Genomic DNA, 15391 nt, shown 5'->3' with positions numbered 1-15391 from the left:
AAAAAAAAACAAAGAAACGCACATTGCAGAAACATGTGTTTTAATTCATGGTTTAGATTCTGGTGGGTACAACAGCAAATTATTTGGAATTCTGCTCAGAAAACTCAAAGCTGCACCTGTAGATGTTATTTCAAATAAAGGACACGTGAATTTATGTACTTGGTTTGTAGCAAGGAATTTCCATGATGGTGTGTACCTGGTCTGCGCACACCTTTTGGTGACTAGCTATGGCTTCTGCAGGAACTTCAGTCTGCACACTGCTGAGAAGCCTACTGTGAACTGTTCTCAGGTGTCCAGCTGAGGGCAATGCTGAGGAAGACCAGCACAGTTGTCTTTCCTTATACACCATGGCACCTAGGCAGGGTCAAGAAACACGGCACAGCATTTCATACACAAAATACAGGGAGCCAACATTTGACTTGTCAAGTTTCAAATTTGATATCTTGTTGTTTGGTTGATCCTCCACATAATTCAAAACAGGAAGAGTACTGCACATTGACCATTTTAGTATGTCAAATCTGTCTAACATGGATGTCACTAAAGGAAAATATAGACCACCGATGAAAATGCTTCCTCTTCACACTGATTATGGCACCAGGTACAACTATTTGAGTGGGTCTGCTGTTGAGTGCTAGATTTCTACAGTAAGCGATGAGACACAGGAACAGCAAGCACTGTCGCTCAGCTGAGCAGCAATCTCACAATGAAAGCAGTGCTTGCACTTCTCCCAGCACAGGCGATAGAACTGGCAGACAGCCTCCTACAGACAGACGCATCACCAAGGTCACCAAATAGGCCTACAGTACCCACAGTCCTCAAATGTCATGGCAATGTCAGCTATGCGTACATCAGCACACCATAATGTATGTAAAAGTTAATCTAACCAACACCAACTTCAGCATACTTCCCTACTGAAGAAATTTGTTACAACCTTGAGGATATTCTAGCAACCATTTCTTTCAACTTCCTAGAACACACTCTGTACTACTGTGTATCCTAAGCTTAGAAAAAAAAATCACAGTTGAGAAAAAAATCAGCAAGTGGAAATGCCCTCCCCCCTTTTAAGCAAATAGTTTATAAACAATAGCATCTAACTGCAGTGGTGATAAGTGACATTTCCAGATAACCTCTGCATTTAAAGTAAAAATAGACAAGTGCAAATTTTCCACATATTCTTACATTCTAAATGGGAGCTACAGAATCCACTGATTGATGTACTAGAGCAAGGTCACTGGCATTCAATTTGTAGACTTTTTGTCTTACAGTGGCCTGTTCCCATCACATGGTAACACTTGCAATTCTTTAAAAAATAAAAAGCAAAGAAAAAGGAAAATGTCAAGTCAGCTTAAAAAATAATCAACCTACAAAATTCACCATTATCAGTGAAACATTAAGTTTATAAAGATTAGAAATTAGGAAGATAAATAACTACAAAGGACTCAGCCCCCATCACACATCTGTAGTGGAAGACCAGGCATTGAGAGGGGAATGAGCCAACTAAATAATCTGGTGTACACCATGCAGTTATAAGGAACATAGTTCAGACTTTGGCAGATAAAATGTGGATTTAAGAGCACTTACTGTTTACTTCAGAAAGACAGAATCTAAGGAGAAGCAAGACTTTGGACTCATTACTTTCACACAGATAAAAACTTTTCAAGTAATCCCATTATACAATGCCACCTTTAAAAGAACCAAGATTTAAAATATTTAAAGACTTTAAACCCCAGGTTTAGAAAATGACAGTCTAGAGCCTTCAAGTCCTCCACTGTCTTAAGTCATACCGAGATGGCTGGTCTGGGATGAACTGAAGATGGAGGACAGGGAGGAAGTGACACTCAAGCTGAAGCATCTCACCAGACAGAGTCACACAAAAGAGGTAGAGGATTGCATAGATTGTGTTCAAAATCAAATATTTAAAATGCTTACTTTAAAACAGCAGAATTTGTGTATAATCCAATTAGCATTAGAAACCCATAGAATCCCATTCAAATTTTGTGGAGAAAAAAATTCATTAAATAAATAGGGCTTTTCATAAAATAACTAAAAATGTCTATAATTAGGAGAGGAACAAAGAAAAGTCAGAAGGGGCGCTGAGGGCTCTAGGTAAAGGACACTCCACTCTTGAGCCGGCCTGGGTACACAGGCCAAGTGAGCATGGGAGGGCACTTACCCACCTTCACCAAGGCAGGTCCCTTTAGGCCAAAACCACAGCAGCAACAGCAACTAAACATCTTAACAGGGTTGAAGTCCTGGGAAGTCATCCAGAACCTCTCACTAGTCACTGAAAGGCCTATTCATTATAGTGACAGCCCTGTATTACAGAGGATGACACACAGTGTTAGGCAAGTCTAAAACACTAACTACACCATTTATAGATTTCTGTCACTGGGACCAGCTCTAGGCAGCACTGGTTCCCTGGGTCTTCTTCTATAACAGATTGAACAGTCTTCTCAGGATAGACGCGGTCATTTAAAGTTTGACAACTAGGAAAGCAGGGTAATACAATACAAACAAAATGTGACACAAACATGGCATTAGTATTACTTACAATTTTAAAGTATATACTTCATTTATAAATATCTCTAATTGATATTCTATTAAGGATCATAAATATTCAAGTGAACATTTGAATTTTCTCTTAAAGAGTTCAGAATTCTTGAAGTCTCTTAGTCTCTTTGCTCAGTGTCCAAGGCTAAAAGGCTTCATACAGTCTGCTATGTCGATGAAGACATAGAAAAGTCTTCATTACCTCCTGTGCTGCAACAATGCCTTAAAGTTCTGTAATTCTCTTATGCTTGTAGAAAGTCTATAGGAGGAAAACAAGTGCATATTAGAACACACAGATGGCATGATGTGCACATACTTCAAATAAAAATACTGCTTCCTTGAGCTATATAGCTTGGAAACAAAAAATAAAAGGACCAAAACACTGAACATTGACAGTTCCTCTTAAAACAGAAAAGCTGTGACTCCTATCAAAACTGACAAGTCATGGAGCTTTGGGCATGCTTAAAAGGACAAAAGAAACTGGTTCGTGTTCACATTGAGACATCCATGAGAGGCAGGTGTGGTGGCACACACCTTTGACTATAGCACTAATGAGGCAGAAGCAGACAGCTCTCTGAGTATGAGGCCAGCCTGGTCAACAAAGTAAGTTATAGGGCTGCCAGGGTTACACAGAAAAATCTTGTCTTGAAAAATAAAATGACCACCACAAAAAGACTAGATGAGTGATGGACACAGTGCCATGAATGGCTCACAAATATTTGCTGTCTTTACACGCCCCTCCCAATTGCAGTAACTGTCTATATTTATGGCATTGTACAAGTGATTACTGGCTCAATGAATAAAGAGCTCACACTCAGAAGTAGAACACTGGGATGGGAAGAAATGGAAAACCTACAAGCTCATTTTTCCTTATGTACTCAGGGCTAATGTAAAAAAATCCAGTATTTCTTCTCCAGCCTAGTGATACAGTGTACACAACTACCTTTTTTCTTTACCCCAATATCTGGTGTTCCTGTTTGTTGAGAATTTAGGAGGTTCCAGGCAATTATCTAACCTGTCAAGTGTACATATTTAATAAAATTAAAGAACATAACAACAAAAATTAGCTAGAACTTAGCTTTTACATTTTAGGTAAAATTAGGATCAAATCAAGTAGTTTTCCAGGATTCCCAAGTCTCAATATGGGTTCTGAGCATGGAGCCAAGGTTTGTTGATCTGTACTGTTGGCAAATAGCAGGCCAGGATCCCAGGACTCTAAAACTTGCTTCCTGGCCAGCATCCCTTGGAGGGAGAATGGGCTCTAGATACAGGGTGAAAGATAGAAGGGAACATTTCTGAAAGCCAATGAAATTTTTTCTTTTTTTTTTTTTTTTTCGGAGCTGGGGACCGAACCCAGGGCCTTGTGCTTGCTAGGTAAGCGCTCTACCACTGAGCTAAATCTCCAACCCCAAGCCAATGAAATTTTAATGAAATATTCAATTAAATTTTTCCTTTCTCAATTTAATTTTGTTTGTGCTTAAAATGTTTAATTTAGGTCTTTTTCATTTTAAATAATCTAACATTTCACCTCGTCTCTTCTATATTTTTCTTCAGACCTCAAAAATGTATAAACTTAATGTTTCCTGAAATATAAAAATATAATAAGCATCCTATCTACCTTGTACTTAACTCAATTAGCACAGAGATCTTTAAACACAGAGAAGAGCTGGGCTAACAGTCAGTCCACATGTATAACCACACTAGGGGCTGAGGTAGGGTCACTGAGGAAGCTGCACTAGAACAAAAGTCTGCCTAGATAACATAGAGGTCCTAGGTGATGGCTCTGGCAGTAAGCTGGGACATATTTAGGTTATCTTTGAGTGATTGGTCTCCTTTGAACTTAAAAATCACACTCATAAAACATACATATTAATCTCTGTCATTTGGTCCCATTTTAAAAATAAACTTTCCCCTGTGATTTGACTTATTTTACTCTACTGTTACAACATAGAATATTATTTTCTATGATTCTTTTCTTTCTGTTTTATATCCTGGCACTGCATATTTTTCTGTAGGTAAATTAAAATTATTTTAAAAGCCATTTCTGATTATATATATGTATATATGTATATATATATATGTGTGTGTGTGTGTGTGTGTGTGAATGGAAGAGGAAGACTCCTCAGTTTAGGTAATACAGAGCAGAGAGGAAAGAAGTAATGTCTTTTAACTTCCCAATCATGTTTTCCTTATGTCTGCTATTGAATTACAGCAGGCAGGAGCCAAAGAAAAGATTATTAGGAGACTATTTCCCTCATGAAATTGAGAAAGCAAATTGAAAAGTACTGGAGCTGCAAACTATCAGGTCTTCCTGGGACTGATGGAGAACTTGGCTGTCAGCCTGGAGGCCACACTGAACAATGGATTTAAAGTGTTTGTTTGAGACAAGGTCCTGTAGTCTTGAACTCATGATCTGTCTGCCTCTGCTTCTCGATGCTGGGGTTATGAGTGTGTGCCATTACAGCCAGCATTTTATCTTTCTGTCAGCAAACCAAACCAAAGCATACCTTTGGGGTATAACCTTTGCAGGATATTGAAACCTGTAGGGGAATCTGGTCTCAGCTTACCTTCCAAAAGCATTTAAAAGAGCAACTATTTCCTGCCGAGTGAGCTGGAAGCCTTTAGATGGACTGTTCTCCGGAAGTTTTTGGATTTCTTTTTCAGAGAATAGTATCTTCAAAGCAGTTCCTAAACCCTGAGTCTGAAGAAAGTATTCACAAATTTACAGTTAATTTTATATAATAGCTACTATGAAAAACTGCTTCGTGAGGGCACTGAAAACCACGTGAGGGAGGAGCTGGAGAGACAGCCAGCAGCTGGGAATGCTTGCTGCTGCTCTTCCGATGGCTCATAACCACCTGCAATTCCAGCTCCAGGAAATCTGACACCCTCCACTGGCCTCTGTGGACATTCACATACCCCTCAATAAAAAACAAAGATAATCTCTTTTTAAAATCCTATGAACGAAGCTTTACGATACAGTGCTGGACTATGCATAAAGCAGTGTCTACTCCCTCACAGATCACACACACGTAAACCACAACAACACTTCTCAGAAAATTTGACAACCTGATGCTTGTTTAACACATTTCTGTTCCAGATTACTAAAATGCCTGTTTTATCATCAGAACCACAGTATTTGACTTGTAATCTTTTTTTTTTTGACTTGTAATCTTGAAAGCACTTCTCTCTCTCTCTCTCTCTCTCTCTCTCTCTCTCTCTCTCTCTCTCTCACTGTGTGTGTGTGTGTGTGTGTGTGTGTGTGTGTGTGTGTGTGTGTGTGTAGCACTTGGGATGTAATTATTATTATCCTTGTAAGAAAATAAGGGGTTGGGGATTTAGCTCAGTGGTAGAGCGCTTGCCTAGGAAGCGCAAGGCCCTGGGTTCGGTCCCCAGCTCCGAAAAAAAGAACCAAAAAAAAAAAAAAAAGAAAATAAGAGCTGGGTGGCGTTAGTGTCTGACTTTAATCCCAGTATTCCAAAGGCAGGCAGATCTCTGTGAGTTCAAAGCCAGCCTGGTCAAAAAAAAAAGTTCCAAAACAGCCAAGGTTACACAGAAAAACCCTGTCTTGAAGACAAAAACAAACAAAAAAAACCCAAACCAACAAGAAAAAGAGGTAAAAATCAATCAGTCCTCCATACTCTAATGATTCAGGCCTGCCCTGCACAACTTTTGCATGTTGTGTTCAGCAGCTTTTCACCACTGAAACAAACCATGTCCAAATGATGGGACTTACATATTTTACTTTATACAAATAAATCTAAGATCCTACTAAGATACAGAAAAACAAAACTGTCCTTACTCTCCTGAGTATCCAGCAGTTTAGTAAAACTTCTCCCATAAAGTTTGGTAAAGTCTTTCTGTAACAACACAGAAAAGTCTCTTTCTAAACACTAACTTGATGATCAAAAGATATCTTGATAAAATTGAAGCAGAAAAATGTAAATCTATGAGCAGTTTGAAAAGAAAGATAATGCACACACACCTGCAATTTCCCCCACAATCTGCATTTATCGCACCCAACACAGTCCATGATCCGGGAGATGTTCTTGAAATGTAACCGGAATTCCTCCTGGTGTGCAAAAAAAAATATGAATTAGACTTTTGAAATTAAGATACATTTGGTCGCATTACACATATAAAGTAAATTTTTAAGGTTTCCAAGTGACTGTTGTCTTTCAGTAGTTAAAATGATCTGAATTTGTATCCCATAACACAGTACATTAAAACAGCAGACATGAATAGATGTGAAGACTTGTGTTGCACATTATTTCCACAGTTTACTGAGGCTTTTCCTTGTAAGAACTGAACTGTTGCTTATATTGACTAGCTTATAAAATCTAGTTTGCCAGGGCATTTCTCACAGCAACAAAAAAAGTAACTAAAGTAAAACCTAATTTTGAACGTTGGCCCTAGAATAGATGCCAGTGTAAATTCATAATGCCATGCTGTGTCATAGGTTCTCAAACAATAATGATCTCAATTTACACAAAAATCTTATCAAACTAACATTAAAATGTAGGACAAATGGAAGTGTGGATGAACGAAGACGTACTTTCCACACTACCCTCAGTTACCTTTAATGACTTGGCCCCCTTTTTGTCACCTGCAAACATGGATTTTTCATCGAAGTGCATAGGAAAGGACCTGATGAAATGACAAGACTCTTAGTAAGTTACCAATAAAAAATCCAAGTACTAGTCTTAAGAGTTTTGTTAGAATTTTGTAGCCTAACAAATATTTAAAATCTGTATTTATCTATAATGTAGGAGGGTAGCAGTTCACATATACACTAATATAGCAAACTACATATGACTTTGTAATTTATAAGACACTACTCTTTTTATTTTTTATTATTTTATTTATTTAAACCCAAATGTTGCCCCTCCTCCTTCTCCCCTCTCAGAGTTCCTCTCCCCATCTCCCCTCCCTTTCACCTCTAAGAGAGTATCCCACCCCCACCCCTGGGGCACCCCCATTTTCTGAAACATCAAGTCTTAGCAGGACTTGGTGTATCTTTTCCCACAAGGCAGTCCTCTGCTAATGTGTGCTGGGGGTCTGGGACCAGCCCATGTATGCTCTTTGGTTGGTGGCTCAGTCTCTGGGAGCTCCCAGGGATCCAAGTTAGTTAACATTGTTGATCTTAGGGGTTGTCATCCCAAGACTGCAGTGTCTTAAGGATGCAGTATCTTAAGGAAATTGTAAAATTATTTAAAAGTGAAAGACAATCCCCAAGTATGTCAACACTCAAATATTCTTGGACATTTTAATATGTAGTTTGTTTTAGGTCCTTCCCATCTACCTTCTCCTTCATGATTAACAACCAGTGAATGTGTTTTATAGGCTAAGGAGGCTTTAAAAGGTTACATTTGGAAAGTAGCTAACACTACTATATATATATAGCATCAAAATGCCCCACCAATTTGGTGGTCTTTCTGTTACTGCTTAAAGTTGCATAGTGTTATAAGTGTGAGCATTACAGCAAACATAAAGGTAGTTCTTTGAGGGTTTTACTGCTGTGGTGGTTTTACTGCTGGGCCGTGGTGGTTTGAATATGCTTGGCCCAGGGAGTGGCACCATTAGGAGGTATGGCCTTATTGGCTAAAGTGTGTCACTGTGGGGCTTTGAGATCCTACTCCTAGCCCTCGGAGTCAATCTTCTCCTAGAGGCCTTCAGATGTAGATGTAGAACTCTCAGCCTCCTGCACCATGCCTGCCCAGTTGCTGTCATGCTCCCACCTTGATGATACTGGACTGAACCTCTGAACCTGTAAGCCGGCCCCAATTAAATGTTGTCCTTATAAGAGTTGCCTTGGTCATGGGGTCTTTTCACAGCAGTAAAACTTATAACACTATATGCAACTTTAAGCAGTAACAGAAAGACCACCAAATTGGTGGGGCATTTTGATGTTATATAAAATCTTGAATTTTTTTATTAAAATATACATAGCCCATTTTCAAGTGTAAATACTTCTGCAGCCAAGCTTCAGAGACACTTTTTGTTCAGCCCCTGAGCTCCTCTGTTGTAACCAATAGTCAGGTGTTTTATCACCCTTCGCTGCTCCACATCTGAGCAGTGAAGGATTCTAAGACATTGAAAAGCCAGCTCTTACTTTGTATCCTGAAAGATGCTGAGCAGAAGGGTCTTGGTGTCAGCATCATCTTCTAGGTTGCCAGTGTAAAGATCAACAATTGAGCGCTCAAAATAAGGGGCCACCTTTGACAAAGCACGAAGCTCTATCAAGTATAAAAAGTACAGATTCTTTAGCCTTCTTGGACCTTCCCCCTTTGTTTCCACAGTGTCAAAGCGGCGTTTAAATTCTTTGATGTTAGGTCCCCAACTAGGTTTACCCCAGGTTTCTGAAAAGAAAAAGAAATACATTATCTTTCAGCATAAAAAGTTTTGGTTTTGCTGTGCAGAATATGTGTTTTACTTTCCAACACTTTTTATGATATCTAAAAAGTGAAAAGTCTCCATTTATGAAATCTGATTACCTTCCAGAAGATAATTTGCACACAGATGTAAATTGATGCTGGCATGAAGTCCTGATATAAGCTTATAGAAGACTCTTTTCTCAAGACACAAACCTATTCAGAAAAACAGGAGAAGAGAACCCACGCCCATTAGATACAAAATAGCTAATCGAAAACAGTCAGTACATGGGTTTCAGGTTAATATTCAAGGACACTGTTATGGCTGAAATGTGCAGCGTTCCTGCAGGCTTCGGTTTGGGGTGCTTGTTGCTCTGGTGGGGCCTAGCGAGAGGAAATACAGCAAGGGGGAGGGAGGAGGGCATGTGGGGTGGTTAGTATACATGTCTGCTTCCTGTCACTCTCTGCTCCTGTCTTCAGTATAGATGTCCTCTGCCACACTTGCCCTCTGTCATGATCTGCTCACAGGCTCAGGGCCAAGTAGCCATGGAGTGAACCCTCTCAAACTCTGAGTAGCATAAATTGTTCTGTACATAAAAACTTTGTCAGCTATGTTGGTTCCTTGACATAAAAGTAACTAACACAGATAATAAAAACAAATCAGGAGATAATTGTATAGGCAATTAGATGAAGATTTTGACTAGAAAACACTAAGATTCTTGTTTCAGAATGGACTTAACTGAATACGATGAAACTGAACATAGAACAAGACAGAAAGGCCTGGCCCCTGAAGGTGGTGCACTGGTATGCTACCAGAAAGCAGTTGCACAGGTTGTACTTTAGACTAAGAGTGCACTATACACAACTATCAGGATGAAGTCATTGCTTTGCCTTAGCAATCCTTGTGTCATCTCATATCTTCCCTCTGTGTTCTTTGAATCTACTTTGTGGTGGAGAAAGAAGGGCCTTTATGGCCTCTTGCCCTGTGATGGGCTAATCCCCTCTAGTGACATATCACTGTACTTACAGAGGAATAAAACCTAGAAAACAGACTCCAAGGAATTTTTAAAGTCAAGTATTTATAATACAAGTCTCTCCATATGAAATTCAAGGATGTGATACAAAGTCACTTGATGTAGCTTCCTTAACCCACAGCTTCTGCTCCAAATTTATGCCAAATACCAACATAATCCCATAATCTTTCCCTATAGCTGCTCCTTCATAAAATTTTCTTTTATAGTAATATGCATTATAAGTGCACTACTTGAAAATGGCAAAGATGGGCCTCGAGTGAGGCTCAGTAGCCTAGAATATGCTTAGCATGCACATGACCCTGAGCTCAACTCCCAGCACTTAAAAAAAAAAAATCAATAAAATCCCAAGGCTAACATGGTAATTCACACTGTATTTATTTACACCACATGAAAAAATGTGAATGAATATTCTTTATAGAAAATTTAAAAGTAAATGAAGACGTAGAATAATAAATTTAAATTATGATTTACTGTGCATGAATGTTTGTTTGCATATACATGTGAGTACTATATGCATGTGTGATGCTTGCTGAGGTAGAAGAGGACTTGGATCCCAGGGAACGAGAGTTAATAGATGTTTGTGATCTGCCATTTGGGCGACAGGAACCAAACGCAGGCCTTTGCAAATGCAAAAGGTACAGTATTTAAGAATTGTTAGATGCAGTTTTTCTTTACCACTCAACAGGCTTTGTTTGCTTTTTAATGCCCTTCCTACTGAGAAAATGTAGACACTGGGGCACAGTCTCACTTATGTGCTGGAGAATTGTAACATAAGAGGGAGCATCTATGTGGCTTATTGTTGGATCTCATCAAGGGCTATCAGACCATTAGTTTATTCCTTACCACAAATGGCTCTGAAACAAACATCCTTAAACTAGGAAAAAATTCTTTTTGAGATCTCATTCTCTAATTCAAAGTGTTATAGGAACCAAAATGTAAAGATAATAAATTTAACTTTGTAGATTTCTCCAGAAAGCATATGTCATTTAAAATGTTTATAACAAGGACTACAAATAAAATGAAAAGATCTGCTAAAATATTAAGTACTAACTTCAAGGAAATTTTCCTTCAATATACAATCAAGCAATTGGGTCAAATTTGAGGTTCAATTTCTATTTCTTCGAACCTACCTGTATAAGCAGTGCTTCTGTCTTACAAAATGGCCAAAGTCTAGAGAAGGAGCAGCAAGTAAAGCCAAATTCATGAAAAGTCACAGGCCTAAAAACCAGGGCCTGGGAAACTGAGAGGAGTTCCCATCTGCAAAGCTCACAGAGCTCATAAGCTGGAGTGGAGCAGAAATACAAATTCTGTGACCTGGGCAACCTCGAGCCAAATGCTGACATCAGAGACATGCCAGTTGACTGCAGCACACAGACACACAACAGGCAGGAAATGCTGCAGGCCTTCTGGCCCAGTCTGGAGCCAAAAAGCTAGGGCTGTGTCTACGGGAGCAGGCAAAGGCTTTCACCTTTTGCTCTGGAATAGCACACAAAAGACAACCTACAAAGGCAACCTTGCCAACTTCCAGCTCTAATGATACATAGCAAATTAGAATACCCAATTTAGGGAGATCTCTTTCAGATTTATGGCACTCAAATTATTTTTTCAACAATAGGTTTAGGGGACACTGAGTATATGTAAACATGTCTTTCATAAGAGGGCTAGATTTACTACTGCCACGGAATTGTTCTGCCTTTGACTGTCACTTGGCTGTTTTCAAGAATTCTTACTGGTATCGTCTCTACCAACAGTATAGGTGGCAGCACACCTATCGTCACCCTCCAGCTCCAGAAGACAAAATCATCTCAGAAAAGGCTGGGCCAACTGCCTATAGCCAGAAGTGCTCTCCAGAACCACATTCAGGGACTCCAAGCAACAGGGCACTGGTGAAGCAGTAGATGCACGGTGCCTAAGGTCAAACACCGACAGAGACTCCATCCTCCTCTTCCATTATCAACATTCAAGTCTCTGAGTCTCAATCACAAGTGTCCAGCTTGTGGCCTATGTGCAGCATGCATCCAAGAATATCTATAAATGCAATCCAATACATTTGTAGACCCCAGGATCATGTCACAATGTCAAAATGTCAGATATCCCTGACCTTAATTACTTTCTACAAGGTTCATCTTTAGAAGAGACTTAAGTTTTTTTAATCTTTTGCTAAAAGTATTTTCCAACACAACTCATAACAGTATTCATATATGTTCACAGTATAATCACACACAGAGACACACACACTTGACTAAGAACAAACAAATCATGTTCACAAGAGAAAAACAGTCAATTAACCACCAACAGAATTAACTACTTAAGAGTTTAATAAGGCTGGAAGCTTATGCCTATCAAACAATTTCTCTCTATCATTCAATTGCTGATCTTCCACTAATATAAAACAGTACAGCATGATTTCAAAAGCATCACATTCCCAGTTACTAGCCAAAGCTGTTAAACTCCTAGAGCATTTAGCTTTTAATCAATAACTTTTATATTTTCAATATAGAAAACATGAATAATGAAAAGTGCACTGCAAACTATATTGCTTTTTCATCAGACAAATGCAGACAAGTGGACATGGGCACACATGCATACAGCCTTCTGAATTTAATTTACCTTGTCTTGTTTACATATCACAAGTGCTTCCTTATTAAGGGAAATATCTCTACTTTAAAAAGTAGATTTGTTTGCTGGTTACTAGTAAAATGTAGATAAGATAGGTAACACTCAGGAGCCACGTAGGAACACCTAATGACCTGCATATTCATCTGGTACTGGTTTTTGACTACCCAATATCCTCAAAATTTTCACATAATTTTATCACAGAATATAAAAAAATGAAACTGTGATGTTTTCCTTCAAATATTGTTAAGTATCAGTTGTGTAGCTAATCAACTATAGATATAAAGTTTACCTTCTAGCCACGTATAGAATGATTCTCCTTAAAAAAAAAACAAAAACAAAAATTTGGTTAAAATATTTTAAATATTCATGTATTCAAGTACAATAAATCAGATCATTTGAGGACTACCTCTAGAAATGTCTACTACTTTAGACTAAATAGTAAAATGGGCATATGTGTCTAGAAAATCCCACTGACAATTTAAATAGTTCCAGAGAATTTTCTTATAGATGCTTTGGTTATTAAAATACATGATAAAACAATGCAGTGTAAATACTAAAATGTATTAGTCACTGAAGGTTTAAATTCAAAAGCACTGACAAAAACAACAAATCTGAGGTAACAAGCATAGTATTTAATTATACCAGCAAACCATGAATATGAAAATTAAATTATAATTACTCAATTTTTCTTAAGCCAACAAAGGTAGGTATGTTTCCTCAATTATCTAAGACTGAATTTCAAAGGATAATTTTCAATGTAATTCTTAGAAGTGACTGTGACTCATATGTATGGGACCTAAGACATCTCCCTGGGACTGAAAGGACAGTAGTAAGAAACACATCCACAGCAGCAGTAAGTTCTACTACACAGCATGAAGGCCAGAGTTAGCAACAATGCCTTGTGTCCTTATAAACTGGTGAGAGATTTTAAGTGTCTCTGCCACAAAAAGAAGCTAAGGATACAAACTTATATAGCACTGATCTCGTTTAGCCACTCCCCATGACACTTCAAAACACTGCTGACAAATGTACTACTTTTGTCATGTCCTGAGAGAATGACAGGAACCTCCGCCCACAGAGGGGCTGCCCAGTCTCTAGGATGAATCTTTAGAGCTCTTCTGCCTCCTGAGTGCCACCCCACCCCACTCCAAAACACCACAGACAGCTTTCTGCAGCCATCTGCTCCCCTACACTGGCCAAGGGCTGTCACTATCACACTTACTCAACTGCAACTGGCAGGTCCCAGGAGCTTCCATGTGGCCTCTGAACCCATCCCTTTAGCTGATTTCAGTCCTTCCCACTGCAAACAGCCAGCAGGACACACTAGACTTCCTGCTCAGTTCCTAGGCTTGTGCTATTCCAACAAGCCTGCACTAGTGAATTCTACTCATCTACACCTGCTCCTTTAATTCGGTTAAAGACTGCTTCTTTCAGGAAGCTTTCCTCATCATTTTCTCGTGCATGAGGGTGCTTTGTTTTACGCTCACTGAGTTATACCTGCGGGTTGGCGGTGTCTGAGTTTCTGTGTGTTTGTGGTGTTGGTTGAGTATTGCATTTGTCTTCCTCTGTGCATCCTTGGCTCACAGAGGGAATTTTATACATCCTCTCAGTCTGCATAATGCCACTGAACACAGGTAAGGAGAAACTGACTGGAATAATTTTCTGGTTGTTTCACAGCTAAATGCTGGAAATTAGTCTTTATGAAATTAAGCACATTACTGAAAACAGAAAATGTAACTTTCGGGGTTGGGGATTTAGCTCAGTGGTAGAGTGCTTGCCTAGCAAGCGCAAGGCCCTGGGTTTGGTCCTCAGCTCCAGAAAAAAAAAAAGTAGCTTTCAAAGTCAACAAGAAAATAAAGAAGTCATAAAAATAACTTTGCTACATCTTCTCAGAATCCTCATGTAGAATTTAAAAAATACTATCCATTGTGCATGCGAGTGAGAGGAGAGGTTCTTGCATGCCTAGCAAATGTGTGGAAGTCACAGGACAACTAAATGAAATAAACTCTGTTCTTCTATCATCTGGGTCCTGAAGATCAAACTTAGGTCGAGATTAGCAGCAAGAGTCTTATCACCAACATTCAAGGTTTCACTAACAGAAAATGGACCAGAAACTTGGAAAATGGACCTACTTTACACACTAAACATTTAGGTTAAATGATCTCATGCTTTTTTTAAAAAAAACATAAGAACTTTATGCTAAGAAAAATCTCATTTATTACCAGTCACCATTTGTTTCTGAAAAAAATAGGCTAAGTCATCTGCTTTAAAAAAAAAAAGAAAAACATCAAATACTTAATAATAAAAAGATTTCTTCCATGGTTGAAGTAAACACAAGAGTTTCAACTCACCATTATCTTCCCCTAAAAGCAAAAAAAAAAGATGTTATAAAATGTCTCACCCAACTCAGATTCCAGCCCTGCTAAGTAATGCAAAACTAATCCTCACTGTTACACTGTTTACTGTATCATGAACTCTGATCACTATTGCAAGCATCCTGCAAATAAAGTTCTTAACAAAGACACAGGCTAAAGAGTACAAGATTTTCACATTCTACAAAACAAACAGATGGAGGATGGGGCAAGAAGGGAAGAAAGTGAGAAGGGAGAAGGAACCGAGCCTGGTAACACAGGTCCACAATCCCAGACACTTGGGAGGCTGAGGGCAGAACCTTCACTGAGTTCAAGGCTTGTGTGGGCTCTGAGTTTCAGGCTGGGATGGCAGCTCAGTGAGATTCTGAAGAGCTGGAGATGTCGCTGTGCTAAAATGTGCACAAGGCTTGGATTTCCATCTTCAGCACATGAAAAGATAGGCATC

The 15391-nt window shown here is 38.9% G+C and overlaps 1 protein-coding gene across 8 annotated transcripts in view; it reads right to left on the bottom strand.

The window, feature by feature from the left end:
- Positions 1–23: 23 nt before the first annotated feature.
- Positions 24–15391, bottom strand: part of Ero1b (endoplasmic reticulum oxidoreductase 1 beta) — a 72306-nt gene continuing 56938 nt past the window's right edge. For 2 of the 8 annotated variants that reach the window (XR_015640925.1, XM_087591271.1), the window contains exons 9-16: positions 12864–12890; positions 9045–9137; positions 8663–8909; positions 7128–7197; positions 6536–6622; positions 5118–5251; positions 2753–2809; positions 24–354 (exon numbers count right to left, since the gene is read on the bottom strand). Coding sequence is in view for 7 of the 8 variants with exons in the window: in XM_087591271.1 (XP_087447397.1) it covers positions 339–354; positions 2753–2809; positions 5118–5251; positions 6536–6622; positions 7128–7197; positions 8663–8909; positions 9045–9137; positions 12864–12890 (731 nt within the window). In the remaining variant the exon portion in view is untranslated. 8 annotated transcript variants of the gene reach the window in all.

This window comes from Rattus norvegicus, chromosome 17 (genome assembly GCF_021556685.1).
Source record: "Rattus norvegicus strain SHRSP/BbbUtx chromosome 17, alternate assembly SHRSP_T2T, whole genome shotgun sequence".
Lineage (NCBI taxonomy): Eukaryota > Metazoa > Chordata > Mammalia > Rodentia > Muridae > Rattus > Rattus norvegicus.
This window is presented reverse-complemented; position numbering and strand designations above follow the sequence as displayed.